Source organism: Panthera tigris, chromosome A1 (assembly GCF_018350195.1).
Source record: "Panthera tigris isolate Pti1 chromosome A1, P.tigris_Pti1_mat1.1, whole genome shotgun sequence".
Taxonomy (NCBI): Eukaryota; Metazoa; Chordata; class Mammalia; order Carnivora; family Felidae; genus Panthera; species Panthera tigris.
Window position 1 is genome coordinate 210,959,016 of NC_056660.1, and position 16,023 is coordinate 210,975,038.

Here is a 16,023-nt window from a genome sequence, read left to right on the forward strand (position 1 = left end):
CCAGAGGATTAGCAGAACGGAGTCTCCGGAGCCAAGCGCAGACGAGAGGCCCACGGAAGAGGGTAGGAATGGCGGCGAGGCGGTGCGCGCTCCATGGACTGGCAGGAGGGAGCCGGGGCAGAGGGGCGGCTCGCTGGCCAAGCAGAGCCCCCGAGTCTGGCTGGCAAAAGCGGAGGGGCCTGACGGACTGTGTTCCGACAGCAAGCGCGACTTAGCCTCTGGGAGGTCAGAAGTTAACAGCTCTGCTCGGAAAGCGGGAAGGCTGGAGGACAAAGGGAGGGAGAGCTGCTGAGCCCCCGGACGGCAGAGCTCAGCTTGGTGGAGAGCAAAGGCGCTCGCCAGCGCCATCTCCCCCGCCCATCCCCCAGCCAAAATCCCAAAGAGAACCAGTTCCTGCCAGGGAACTTGCTTGCTCGGCGCAAACACCCAACTCTGTGCTTCTGCGGAGCCAAACCTCCGGCAGCGGATCTGACTCCCTCCCGCTGCCACAGGGCCCCTCCTGAAGTGGATCACCTAAGGAGAAGTGAGCTAAGCCTGCCCCTCCTGCCCCCGTGCACCTTGCCTACCCACCCCAGCTAATATGCCAGATCCCAGCACCACAAGCCTGGCAGTGTGCAAGTAGCCCAGACGGGCCACACCAACCCACAGGGAATCCCGCCCCTAGGAGAGGGGAAGAGAAGGCACACACCAGTCTGACTGTGGCCCCAGCGGTGGGCTGGGGGCAGACATCAGGTCAGACTGCGGCCCCGCCCACCAACTCCAGTTATACACCACAGCACAGGGGAAGTGCCCTGCAGGTCCTCACCACTCCAGGGACTATCCAAAATAACCAAATGGAAGAATTCCCCTCAGAAGAATCTCCAGGAAATAACAACAGCTAATGAACTGATCAAAAAGGATTTAAATAATATAACAGTGAATTTAGAATAATAGTCATAAAATTAATCGCTGGGCTTGAAAACAGTATACAGGACAGCAGAGAATCTCTTGCCACAGAGATCAAGGGACTAAGGAACAGTCACGAGGAGCTGAAAAGCGCTTTAAACGAAATGCATAACAAAATGGAAACGACGACAGTTCGGATTGAGGAGGCAGAGGAGAGAACAGGTGAACTAGAAGATAAAGTTATGGAAAAAGAGGAAGCTGAGAGAAAGAGCGATAAAAAAAATCCAGGAGTATGAGGGAAAAATTAGAGAACTAAGTGATACACTAAAAAGAAATAATATACGCATAATTGGTATCCCAGAGGAGGAAGAGAGAGGGAAAGGTGCTGAAGGGGTACTTGAAGAAATTATAGCTGAGAACTTCCCTGAACTGGGGAAGGAAAAAGGCATTGAAATCCAAGAGGCACAGAGAACTCCCTTCAGACGTAACTTGAATCGATCTTCTGCACGACATATCATAGTGAAACTGGCAAAATACAAGGATAAAGAGAAACTTCTGAAAGCAGCAAGGGATAAACGTGCCCTCACATATAAAGGGAGACCTATAAGACTCGTGACTGATCTCTCTTTTGAAACTTGGCAGGCCAGAAAGGATTGGCACGAGATCTACAATGTGCTGAACAGAAAAAATATGCAGCTGAGAATCCTTTATCCAGCAAGTCTGTCATTTAGAATAGAAGGAGAGATAAAGGTCTTCCCAAACAAACAAAAACTGAAGGAATTTGTCACCACGAAACCAGCCCTACAAGAGATCCTAAGGGGGATCCTGTGAGACAAAGTACCAGAGACATCACTACAAGCATAAAACATACAGACATCACAATGACTCTAAACCCGTATCTTTCTATAGTAACACTGAATGTAAATGGATTAAATGAGCCAACCAAAAGACATAGGGTATCAGAATGGATAAAAAAACAAGACCCATCTATTTGCTGTCTACAAGAGACTCATTTTAGATCTGAGGACACCTTTAGATTGAGAGTGAGGGGATGGAGAACTATTTATCATGCTACTGGAAGCCAAAAGAAAGCTAGAGTAGCCATACTTATATCAGACAAACTAGACTCTAAAGGCTGTAACAAGAGATGAAGAAGGGCATTATGTAATAATTACAGGGTCTATCCATCAGGAAGAGCTAACAATTATAAATGTCTATGCGCCGAATACCGGAGCCCCCAGATATATAAAACAATTACTCATAAACATAAGCAACCTTATTGATAAGAATGTGATCATTGCAGGGGACTTTAACACCCCACTTACAGAAATGGATAGATCATCTAGACACACAGTCAATAAAGAAACAAGGGCCCTGAATGATACATTGGATCAGATGGACTTGACAGATATATTTAGAACTCTGCATCCCAAAGCAACAGAATATACTTTCTTCTCGAGTGCACATGGAACATTCTCCAAGATAGATCATATACTAGGTCACAAAACAGCCCTTCATAAGTTTACAAGAATTGAAATTATACCATGCATACTTTCAGACCACAATGCTATGAAGCTTGAAATCAACCACAGGAAAAAGTCTGGAAAACCTCCAAAAGCATGGAGGTTAAAGAACACCCTACTAAAGAATGAGTGGGTCAACCAAGCAATTAGAGAAGAAATTAAAAAATATATGGAAACAAACGAAAATGAAAATACAACAATCCAAATGCTTTGGGATGCAGCGAAGGCAGTCCTGAGAGGAAAATACATTGCAATCCAGGCCTATCTCAAGAAACAAGAAAAATCCCAAATACAAAATCTAACAGCACACCTAAAGGAAATAGAAGCAGAACAGCAAAGGCAGCCTAAACCCAGCAGAAGAAGAGAAATAATAAAGATCAGAGCAGAAATAAACAATATAGAATCTAAAAAAACTGTAGAGCAGATCAACGAAACCAAGAGTTGGTTTTTTGAAAAAATAAACAAAATTGACAAACCTCTAGCCAGGCTTCTCAAAAAGAAAAGGGAGATGACCCAAATAGATAAAATCATGAATGAAAATGGAATGATTACAACCAATCCCTCAGAGATACAAACAATTATCAGGGAATACTATAAAAAATTATATGCCAGCAAATTGGACAACCTGGAAGAAATGGACAAATTCCTAAACACCCACACTCTTCCAAAACTCAATCAGGAGGAAATAGAAAGCTTGAACAGACCCATAACCAGCGAAGAAATTGAATCGGTTATCAAAAATCTCCCAACAAATAAGAGTCCAGGACCAGATGGCTTCCCAGGGGAGTTCTACCAGACGTTTAAAGCAGAGATAATACCTATCCTTCTCAAGCTATTCCAAGAAATAGAAAGGGAAGGAAAACTTCCAGACTCATTCTATGAAGCCAGTATTACTTTGATTCCTAAACCAGACAGAGACCCAGTAAAAAAAGAGAACTACAGGCCAATATCCCTGATGAATATGGATGCAAAAATTCTCAATAAGATACTAGCAAATCGAATTCAACAGCATATAAAAAGAATTATTCACCATGATCAAGTGGGATTCATTCCTGGGATGCAGGGCTGGTTCAACATTCGCAAATCGATCAACGTGATACATCACATTAACAAAAAAAAAGAGAAGAACCATATGATCCTGTCAATCGATGCAGAAAAGGCCTTTGACAAAATCCAGCACCCTTTCTTAATAAAAACCCTGGAGAAAGTCGGGATAGAAGGAACATACTTAAAGATCATAAAAGCCATTTATGAAAAGCCCACAGCTAACATCATCTTCAATGGGGAAAAACTGAGAGCTTTTTCCCTGAGATCAGGAACACGACAGGGATGCCCACTCTCACCGCTGTTGTTTAACATAGTGCTGGAAGTTCTAGCATCAGCAATCAGACAACAAAAGGAAATCAAAGGCATCCAAATTGGCAAAGATGAAGTCAAGCTTTCGCTTTTTGCAGATGACATGATATTATACATGGAAAATCCAATAGACTCCACCAAAAGTCTGCTAGAACTGATACATGAATTCAGCAAAGTTGCAGGATACAAAATCAATGTACAGAAATCAGTTGCATTCTTATACACTAACAATGAAGCAACAGAAAGACAAATAAAGAAACTGATCCCATTCACAATTGCACCAAGAAGCATAAAATACCTAGGAATAAATCTAACCAAAGATGTAAAAGATCTGTATGCTGAAAACTATAGAAAGCTTATGCAGGTAATTGAAGAAGATATAAAGAAATGGAAAGACATTCCCTGCTCATGGATTGGAAGAATAAATATTGTCAAAATGTCAATACTACCCAAAGCTATCTACACATTCAATGCAATCCCAATCAAAATTGCACCAGCATTCTTCTCAAAACTAGAACAAGCAATCCTAAAATTCATATGGAACCACAAAAGGCCCCGAATAGCCAAAGTAATTTTGAAGAAGAAGACCAAAGCAGGAGGCATCACAATCCCAGACTTTAGCTTCTACTACAAAGCTGTAATCATCAAGACAGCATGGTATTGGCATAAAAACAGACACATAGACCAATGGAATAGAATAGAAACCCCAGAACTAGACCCACAAACGTATGCCCAACTCATCTTTGACAAAGCAGGAAAGAACATCCAATGGAAAAAAGACAGTCTCTTTAACAAATGGTGCTGGGAGAATTGGACAGCAACATGCAGAAGGTTGAAACTAGACCACTTTCTCACACCATTCACAAAAATAAACTCAAAATGGATAAAGGACCTGAATGTGAGACAGGAAACCGTCAAAACCTTGGAGGAGAAAGCAGGAAAAGACCTCTCTGACCTCAGCCGTAGCAATCTCTTACTCGGCACATCCCCAAAGGCAAGGGAATTAAAAGCAAAAGTGAATTACTGGGACCTTATGAAGATAAAAAGCTTCTGCACAGCAAAGGAAACAACCAACAAAACTAAAAGGCAACCAACGGAATGGGAAAAGATATTTGCAAATGACATATCGGACAAAGGGCTAGTATCCAAAATCTATAAAGAGCTCATCAAACTCCACACACGAAAAACAAATAACCCAGTGAAGAAATGGGCAGAAAACATGAATAAACACTTCTCTAAAGAAGACATCCGGATGGCCAACAGGCACATGAAAAGATGTTCAACGTCGCTCCTCATCAGGGAAATACAAATCAAAACCACACTCAGATATCACCTCACGCCAGTCAGAGTGGCCAAAATGAAGAAATCAGGAGACTATAGATGCTGGAGAGGATGTGGAGAAACGGGAACCCTCTTGCACTGCTGGTGGGAATGCAAATTGGTGCAGCCGCTCTGGAAAGCAGTGTGGAGGTTCCTCAGAAAATTAAAAATAGACCTACCCTATGACCCAGCAATAGCACTGCTAGGAATTTATCCAAGGGATACAGGAGTACTGATGCATAGGGGCACTTGTACCCCAATGTTTATAGCAGCACTCTCAACAATAGCCAAATTATAGAAAGAGCCTAAATGTCCATCAACTGATGAATGGATAAAGAAATTGTGGTTTATATACACAATGGAATACTACGTGGCAATGAGAAAAAATGAAATATGGCCTTTTGTAGCAACGTGGATGGAACTGGAGAGTGTGATGCTAAGTGAAATAAGCCATACAGAGAAAGACAGATACCATATGTTTTCACTCTTATGTGGATCCTGAGAAACGCAACAGAAACCCATGGGGGAGGGGAAGGAAAAAAAAAAAAAGGTTAGAGTGGGAGAGAGCCAAAGCATAAGAGACTGTTAAAAACTGAGAACAAACTGAGGGTTGATGGGGGGTGGGAGGGAGGGCAGGGTGGGAGATGGGTATTGAGGAGGGCACCTTTTGGGATGAGCACTGGGTGTTGTAAAAAAATAAATAAGTAAATAAATAAAAAAAAATGTAAAAAAAAAAAAAAAAAAGACCACACTTTGAGTGCCACTGTCCTAATGGATATGAATAAAGTCTTTTCCCCTTTGCTACTGTCATAATAGGTGCTCAAAAAATATCTCTTGAAGGGTTAATGAGGGAAAGAATAAAAGCCAGTTGGCAAAAATCTGTAAATAAGCAGATGGGCTAGCTCAAAATATTGATATCTGTGATTAATTGATTTTATACCAAACGTTTGAATGAAAAAATTGGTTTCTGTAGTTTATACTTTTTAAAGAATACAGGTATATAAATAAGGCTAATAGATTTTGTTAATGACCATACTTTTCTTCTGAAGAGTCTAAGACCCTGTATAGAAAATGTACACTTCCTCTTTGGTTATCTTTTGACAAACTGTAGACTTAGAAATGGGCAAGAGTGTAGGTGAGAAGAAAATAGGAGGCTCTAAGGAGGATGGAGGACTAGCAGGCAATTGAAGATGGCAAATTCTAGTGAAAGACAGATTATATTCTTGAATACATAGGAATTTTATTCTTGCATGTGTAGTTCAATATACACTGATTTACACTTTTGATCCTACAATGTAGGAAGTGATGGGATGCTACACACTATATGGCGATGAATCAAATGACATGGAATAAGGTGACTGGTTGCATCCAGGCCTCTGTGCACATTTTAGGCTTCATCAAAGGAGACACAAGTGTCACAGGGGTAGTTGAAGCAGGGGTACAATGAGTTCTCATCTCATTGTACAGATGAGAACACAGGGCTCAGATGGTCTTAAAACCTTCTTAGTTCGTATCTCCCTTTGTGTCTGAGTAACTTTTTCATGGTGCCTCTTGGCCAAAAGAAATATCTAACCATTCCATTTATAAAGAATTAGGTCCCAACAGCTTAATTATTTATGCCCTAATAACTAACTGTTTGAGAAAACACACATACATTGAGAGAAAGCACTTTTATTTTTATTTCATTTTTAACACTCTTACTTATAGGTCATATATGTGTTGGACACTATGCAGCTTCTCATGCCTTGAAATAATATTGGGCACCACTACCCTCATTTTCTGTTCCATATTTATTTTCATACAGTACTTGCTTTTTATCTTGATTGTGGGAAATCCAGCCTCACAGAAATACGTAATCATTGAAAGGATTGTAGTGCAATCTTAGGTTGAAAGGATGAACTACCTCACTGATAGTTCATGGGGTATCTGACAGGTGTTGAGTTTCACTCTGTTTACTATCTTCAAAACTTTAAATATCCTGAGGCACCCCTTTGAGGTCACTGTGGTGCCCGGGGCATCTTGGCACACAGTTTGGGACCCACCAGTTTTAAGTGATTTGCCCAGGAAGATACTGGTAGGAAGAGGCAGAACCAGAATTTAAAATTTCATATTCTGACTCTGAGTCTTGCTCTTATACCATTTTTAAGGCCCTTCCTATAAGATTGTGTTCCTCTTGCCACAGGAACTTTTCATTTGAACTCAGGATCCAGCAAGGAAAATATGACCCACTCAGAGTCTTTAAATTAGAGGAAATTTATTCTTACACCATAAACAAAAATAAACTCAAAATGGATTAAAGGCCTACATGTGAAACCATAAGATTCCTAGAAGAAAATAGGTAGTAATTTCTTTGACATCAGCTGTAGACATATTTTACAAGATATGTATCCTCTGGCAAGGAAAACAAAAACAAAATTAAACTATTGATTCTACATCAAAATAAATAGCTTTTGCCCAGCAAAGGAAACTATCGTCAGAACAAAAGGGCAACCAATTGAATGGGAGAAGATATCTGCAGATGATATATCCAATACAGGGTTAATATCCAAAATATGTAAACAGTTTATACAACTCAACACCAAAAAAAGAAATTATGCAATTAAAAATGAGCAGAGGACCTGAATAGACATTTTTCCAAAGAAGATATACAGATGGCAAACAGACACATGAAAAGATCCTCAACATCACTCATCACCAGGGAAATACAAATTAAAACCACATTGAGACAACCACTTTACGGCTGTCAGAATGGCTAAAGTCAAAAACACAACAAATGACAAGTGTTGGAGAAGATGTGGAGAAAAAGGAACTCTCGTGCACAGTTGGTGGGAATGCAAACTGGTGCAGCCACTGAGGAAAACAGGATGGAGTTTCCTCAAAATAAAAATAGAATTACCTTATGATCCAGTAATTCCACTACTTGGTATTTACACAAAGAAAACAAAAACATTACTTTGAAAAGACATATGCATCCCTATGTTTATTGCAGCATTATTTACAATAGCCAAGATATGGAAGCAACTCAGCCAAGATGGATGAAGAAGATTGTGTGTGTGTGTGTGTGTGTGTGTGCGTGTGTGTGTGTGCATATATATGTATATAATATATAATGGGATATTACCCATGTAAAACGTGAACTTTTGGAGCACCTGGGTGGCTCAATCTGTTAAGCGTCCAACTTCGGCTCAGGTCTCGATCTCAATGTTCATGAGTTCAGGCCCCGTGTTCATAAGTTCAAGCCCCGTGTTGGGCTCTGTGCTGACAGTTCAGAACCTGAGCCTGATTCAGATTGTGTCTCCCTCTCTCTCTGCCCCTCCCCTGCTTGCACATACTCTCTCTCTTTCAAAAATAAACAAACAAACAAAAAAAGATGAACTCTTGCCATTTGCGACAACATGGATGGACTTATAGGGTATAGTCCTAAGTGAAAGAGAAAGACAAATACCATGATTTCGCTCCTATGTGGAATTTAAAAAACAAAGCAAAGAAAAAAGGAGAAAAATAAACAACAACAAACCCAGACTCTTAAATACAGAGAACAAACTGGTGGTTGCCAGAGGGGAGGTGGGTGGGGGAATGGGTGAAATAATCAATCAATCAGGAAATTTAATATAGGGAATTACACTGGTGACATAAGTGCTGAGAAGCCCAGGGGACAGTGAAGCAACCCAGATATAAACAGCAATGGGAAGCCAGGGCCACTCCTATGGCTGCAGGAACAATGGCGAAGGCAGTGTTACCGGGATCCTGAAGCTAAGTTTGCTTGGTGGAAGCTAGACCCATCGTGGAGATGCAGCCACTACCACAGACAGCTCAGGAAGGAGAAATGGAGGGAGGGAAATACCAGGATCTTCTCTCCTGCCCCCAGTCTTCCCACCAATGCCTTTCATTGGCCAAATCTACCTAGAGGCAAGGGAACCTGGGAAGTGTAGTGTCTTATGATACAGAGCCTGTGAGGAGGAACAGGGAATGGACCTGAGCAAACAGGCTGTTGACTGGTTCTACAGAATTTCGTGTATGCACTTTATTCACTCAGTAATTCCTTTAGCAAATATTTGTTGAGGACCTACTAGGTGCCAGGTATCATGCTACACCTGGGGATTACCATAATGACAGAAATGGACCTGATCACTGCTCTTAAAGGGATCAAAGACTAACAGAAGAAATAGAATAAACACAGAATTATCTAGTTGGAAAATGTGTTAAATGAAATGAAGGTAAATATCACAGTGCTGAGACAGGCTAGAGATTGGAGAAAGGGTGCAGCCTCTCACGGCTGTAAGTCTAGTTAGCTGATTCTTGAGGTGTGTGTGCAGAAACTTGCGTTCAGGAAAATACAGAATATTTATATCTAGACAAAGTTTAGAAGAAGATATTGATGTATTTATTCATGTTTTGACTTACGACCTGCATAATACAGCTTCATTGTCTCAAAGCTGTGCATGTGATTGTGTGTAAGAGTGTGTGTGTATAGATACATGTGTGTGACAGAAATGGAGAGAGAGAACAGAAAGAACAGAGAAGGAAAGATTGCTTTAGACAAACATTCTAAGGAGTCAGAGGGCTCACAGCAGCTAATCTCCCTCATGCTTTCCTGACCCCACCCCCTTCCTTCTCATCATAACTTGTGATCTTAGAAGCATGAAAGAATTTGAGCCCCTCCCCCAGCTTGACCATCTCCGTTGGCTGCTCAGTCAGGCTCCATGTCAAATCCGGCTTGGGGCAGAAACCTGAGGGCCACACAGAAGGTGGTGGGCTTGCAGGCAGTTTCCTCACCCTGTGGCCATGGGCGGCAACATCGGGCAGCTTGGCAGTCGCACCTACGAGTCCCTAGCTGACGATGAGCCCTTGGACCCTGAGGAGCCCCCCAAAAGACCCACCGGCAATCTCATCATGCACAGCATGGCCATGCTTGGCCGGGAGTTTTGCTACGCAGTGGAGGCGGCCTACGTGACCCCAGTCCTGCTCAGCGTGGGGCTGCCCAAGAGTCTGTACAGCATGGTGTGGCTCCTCAGCCCCATCCTGGGATTTCTGCTGCAACCCGTGGTGGGATCAGCCAGCGACCACTGCCGGGCCAGGTGGGGCCGGCGAAGACCATACATCCTCATCCTGGTCATCATGATGCTCTTGGGCATGACTCTGTACCTCAACGGGGACGCTGTGGTAACAGGTCAGTGCACTGCACAGGCGGGCAGGCGGGGGAAAGGGGCCCATTATGCAACTCAATAGGAGTAGAATGTGGATTTCTTTATGTGACATTTCATTGGAAACCGGTTAAACTGATTATCTCTCCTAGGTTAAAATAAACTTCCACCTTGGAAGGACCCAAATTCTGTGGTTGGGGAGTCTTCATTTTTAGGAGCATCAGGATCCATTGCTGTTGTTGTTTCATTGTTGTGAGGATTGCAAAGTAGGAATAATTTTTTATCTGTTTTATCAAATGAAATATTTTTACATATTTATTAATTGCAGTGTTCTTTGAACTTCGGCTTTAGTTAGTACTTTGTTGAATTAACCATTTGCCAAATGACTCCATAAATACTTATAATAAATTACCTGTATGTCTAAATAAGGGCTAATTTTCTTCATAGCTTTAGGTAGAGTCTTTTAGTGGGTGCAGGGCATCAGCCTGTCAGCTCAAGGGCCCAGTTTTGCACTGCAAATGCTGGACCAAAAAACCCCTGATGGTGAGCACTTTTTCTTGCCATTAATCAGCCACCAGTTAATCAGTAATTGGTGGTAGTACATAAAAAGTACTTCATTTCATTGAATAAAGAATCGTTAAAAATAATACACATTTTTTGGCCATTAACTCTCAAGCTAGCAGAATGGATTATAATGAGGCAGGATAATCAGTTATCATTTGTATGTATTTTTTATTTTATTTTATTTATTTATTTTTTTAAATATTTTTTTTAATTTTTAAAAAAATTTTTTTAACGTTTATTCATTTTTGAGACAGAGAGAGAGACAGAGCATGAACAGGGGAGGGTCAGAGAGAGGGAGACACAGAATCTGAAGCAGGCTCCAGGCTCTGAGCTGTCAGCACAGAGCCTGACGCGGGGCTCGAACTCACGGACCGCGAGATCATGACCTGAGCCAATGTCGGCTGCTTAACCAACTGAGCCACCCAGGCGCCCCTTGTATGTATTTTTTAAATAATTTTTTAATGTTTATTTAGTTTTGAGAGAGAGAGAGAGAGAATGTGAGTGGCAAAGGGAAGGGGCAGAGAGAGAGAGAGACACAGAATCTGAAGCAGGCTCCAGGCTCTGAGCTGTCACCACAGAGCCCGATGTGGGGCTTGAACCCTTGAGCCATGAGATAATGACCTGAGCTGAAGTTGGACACTTAACTGACGAAGCCACCCAGGCACCCATCATTTGTATATATTTAAAAGCGGGCATAACTACATAAATTTGATTTATTTCTGCAAAGTATTTACAAAAACCCCTGGTAAGTATGGTTTCCCCTAGGGAGGAGTACTAAAGGAACTTGGAGGTAAAAAGTGGAGTATAGGCTTATTTTCCACTTATTTTTATACTGTAGTTTGTTTTTTTAATGTGCATAAGTTACACATTGTTCTCAAGTGAAACTGAAAGCAAGGGAACATTTTTGCTCTCTCTAATAGGAGATAGGGTGAATGAATTCTGACATGTCCACAGAGTGAATATTATTCGGCTGTTAAAAACTGTGCAGTTGCTCTCCGTTAAGTGAAATACAAAGATATGAGGAGAGTTGGTTATAAATGAACGTATCCAACATGATCCCATTAGTGCTCCTCAAAATGTGGTCCTCAGACCCAGGACATCAGCATCCGGGGGCTGTTAGAGATGCAAATGCCCAGCCCCACCTCAGACCTACTGGAGAATTGTGGAAGACAGAGCCCGATACTCTGTTGTGTTTTTTTAAATTTTTTTTTAATGTTTATTCTTGAGAGAGAGAGAGAGAGAGGGAGAGAGAGTGAGCAGGGGAGGGGCAGAAAGCGAGGGAGACACAGAATCCGAAGCAGGCTCCAGGCTCTGAGCTGCCAGCCCAGAGCCCGACTCAGGGCTTGAACTCATAGACCGTGAGATCATGACCTGAGCCAAAGTCAGACATTTAACTGACTGAGCCACCCAGGCACGCCTCTGATTATCTGTTTTAACGAATTGTCCAAGTGATGATTAAGGATGCTACAGTTTGAGGAGTACTGCATTAGGGCACCTGTATACACCGTTTCCTGTATGTCTGTAAGTGCATAAAGGGATATCTGAAGAATGACCATCAGTAGGGGCTGGGACGAAACATTTCCCCCAGCTTTTCTACATCACTGAAATGGTTTACGATAAACATGTATAATTTTTTACACAACTTTTTAAAAAGAGATATGACATAACTTGGTGCTTTTTAGTATATTCCCAGGGTTGTGCAACCATCACCACTATCTAATTGCACCACATTTTCATCACCCCGGAAAGAAACCTAGCAACCATTAGCAGTCACTCCGCATTCCCTCCCCCTGACCAGGTGTAAACAACCCCTCAATCTACTTTCTGTCTCTATAGATCTGCCCTTTCTGGCATTCACTTGTGTAATTTTGAAAACCTGAAAAAATGGTAAAGCTATGTTTATTTGGAAAAGCAACACAAAATGAAAACAAAGGAAGATAATTTGATGACAGGACATTTTACTGGAAACAAAAATGCAAATCATCCTAACTCTGGATTTAGGTGATGTATGTTTATTTCCTTTTTAGCTTTGATTGCTGATCCAAAGAGGAGGCTGATTTGGGCCATAACCATCACCATGATAGGTGTAGTTCTCTTTGATTTTGCTGCTGACTTCATTGATGGGCCCATTAAAGCCTACTTATTTGATGTCTGTTCCCATGAGGATAAGGAGAGGGGCCTCCACTACCATGCCCTCTTCACGGGTAAGGAATGTTCCAGAAAGTCTTTCCTTAAGTTCCCCAGACAGGGAGGCGCTTCCTCTGATGCCATCCAGTGTCTATGCATGTCAGAGTTTTGAATGAATGGATCTGTTGATGGAATTCTCTCATCACGCGGGCTCTGTGTTTCAGTGCATTTCTCTAGACAAATCAGCTTGTGACTAGGCTATGGAGTTTTTGCAAAGGAAGTTTACATAAGAGCTTTCTGAAGAGTCATTTGTGGAGACATTTACAACTGCAGTGAAAAGAGGCCTTGTGCACTTTGCTTTTTGGTGTTTTTTTGTTTGTTTTGTTTGTTTGTTTTTTGTTTTTAAATCACTAAGGTGGCATCAGCATTACCTAAGAGCTTGTTAAAAATGCAGCTTCCTGGGCCTCTCTTCCAGTTATTTTGATTCAGTGGGTTTGAGGTGGGGCCCAGAAGTCTACATTTTTAATAAGTATCCTGGATGATTCTGTGGCAAGTGACTTAACAACCACATTTTAAAACAAAAATAGAAACAAACCAAGCAAATGAAAAAATCCCACATGTCCTAGAGATTTCTTAGTTATATAAACAGTTGGCATTTCCTCAACCTCCTGCTTTGAAAAAGGCCATGCCTGAGGGACAATGGGGGGCTCTCTTCAATTCTTGGGGCTATTGGCAGGCTCCTTTGGTTGCTGTTGAGTCATTCATTTACAGCAATGCTAGCAATGTTCAATATCCATTTATAGAACACCAGTCAGGACTGTTCTAGGACTGGGAAGTGGAGGGGGTCATACATGAAATTACAACATGATCCTGTCCTGGGAGTGTTTTTATATCTAGGGGTGGGGCTCTATCAGTCCACCTTATTTGATGTCTTTATGGCCCAGCCGATATATTTATTTCATATTTTGATATGTTCTGTCTCTGTTCATGGCCAGGTAGATCCCATGAGAAGCAGGATCTTGAGTTTTGTTCAGTTTATTTTCCACAGCCAAGAGCAGTGCTTGCCCATTGAAGCCACTGGCTCAATATTTGATGTTTGAGCAAACATCTAGATGGTGAACTCTGGAAGAAAGGGGGCTACACAGCCAAGAGAGTAGCTCCTCCTTGCTTTAGGGAAGATGGAGGAGCCAGAGTCCTGCCCATCTGTCAGTGACCCCTGACCACACTAGTCTGCAGCTAAAAGGTCCCACAAGAGAGATTCAAACTGCATTCTCCTAACTTAAACCCCATAATTCCTTCTGCTTGATCATAATTTGCTGAAATTAATTACAACAGTGGGAGACTCTTGGGCTTTCCAACCTGACACATTGAGAGTTTTACTGCTTTTCAAGTACTGTGGGCAATGTGGCCACCCTTTCCCAGCAACCCCCCCCCCCCCCCGCCGCCGCCCTGGCTTATGTCCCTGTTAGTCTTGGCTAAACAGTCTCTGCTTTGTTGTCTCGGATATTAGAAGATTGAATTTGGTCCTTGGGGAACTTTTCAAAGGCTAACACATGGTAGTTTTTCTATAAATCTGAGAAAATATCTTGACGTTTTCTGTCGATATTAGTGTATGGTGGTTTCAGCAAATATGGTATAATTTTCATATTACCTTGGTTCAGGCTCCCACTACATCTTGTCTGAGCTTTAGTACTTTTCCCTTAACTATCTCTCTAGTCTCTAATCTCTTCCGATTCCAATTGAACCAAAACACAGCCTCCAGATTTATACTCCTAAAAGCAAACTATGACCAGGGCACTCTCCTGTTCCATCACCTGGAGTGACTCCCCATTTGCCTGCTGAGTAAAGAACAAATTCCTAGACAGGATTCAAGACTCCCCATAATCTGTTTCCATCCTACTCTTCAAGCTTTACTTCTCATTACTTCCTCCACATTTTCTGTGCTTTGAATAATTTCCCAACATGCTCCTAGGGGCAGAGGCCAGCTCTGTTTTACTCACTGCATCCATCACACCTTCAATACAGCCTGGCACATCATACGTGCTCAAAATAAATATTAATGGGACAAACAAAAGAGGCTGTCCTTTCTGTTCCAACTTCTGGGTCTTTCCTCATGCTGAAATTCCCTTACCCCTTTCTCCCTTTGGAAATCAAAGCTGCATGGAAACTTTCCACCCCCTTCCCAGGGAGAAGACCCCCTCTCTTCTAAATTGCAGTCAAACAACTTCTAACTTGGTCAGGGACCCCACACAAAAATTGATCAAAGCAAAAGTATCAAGTAGATGAACATAGAGGTATGAATGAGGTGGGTAACTTCAGCAGGAAGAGATGGTAAGATAACAGTTCATCTCATACATATCCTGAACTTCATTGCCCTTGGGGCCCGTGTCATCTGCTTGGGCTGCCGTAACAGAATACCACAGATTGGGTGCTTAAACAACAGAAATTATGTTCTCACACTTCTGAAGGCTGGAAGTCCAAGAACAAGGTGACAGCAGGCTTGGTTTCTGGTGAGACCTCTCTTCTTGGTCTGTACCTGGCCATCTTCTCACTCTGTCCTCACATAGCCTTTCCTGAGACACCTTTCCTGGAGTCTCTTCCTCTTCTTACAAGGACACCAGTCCTATTGGTTATGGCCCCACCCTATGACCTCATGTAACCTTAATTACCTCCTTACAGTCCTTATCTCCAAATATAGTCACATTGGGGCCTAGGACTTTGACATATTTCTCTTTTAAGGTAGAAAGCAAAGCTTTTCTAAAACTCACACAGACTTTTGCTTGTTTCTCATTGGACAGAATTAGTCCACAGAATTAGGATATTGGGAAAGTGAGGGTTTAGGGCAGGGGTGGGAGAGGCAGATCCTCTCTATTTGGGTTCTATTTGCCAGGAGGAAAGGGTAATTATTTTCAAATAGGCCAAAGCTGGTAGATATCACATAGAATATAAGCATGATTGAGTATTAGCCTAATGAGAAAAATTAAAGACCAAGACTATTGTAAGAAAGAGCTTTCAAAGCCCAATCTATTAAGGAATAATTGACAGGTAATTATATTTTAAAGTTATACTTCAGTTCACAATTTTACCTGACCACATTTATTATA

The 16,023-nt window shown here is 41.9% G+C and overlaps 1 protein-coding gene across 1 annotated transcript in view; it reads left to right on the forward strand.

Moving 5' to 3' along the window:
* The first annotated feature begins 9,869 nt into the window (after positions 1-9,869).
* Positions 9,870-16,023, forward strand: part of SLC45A2 (solute carrier family 45 member 2) — a 32,177-nt gene continuing 26,023 nt past the window's right edge. Inside the window, exons 1-2 of the mRNA XM_042960546.1 lie at positions 9,870-10,254; positions 12,820-12,996. Coding sequence (XP_042816480.1) covers positions 9,870-10,254; positions 12,820-12,996 — 562 coding nt within the window. The remainder of the gene's footprint in view (positions 10,255-12,819; positions 12,997-16,023) is intronic.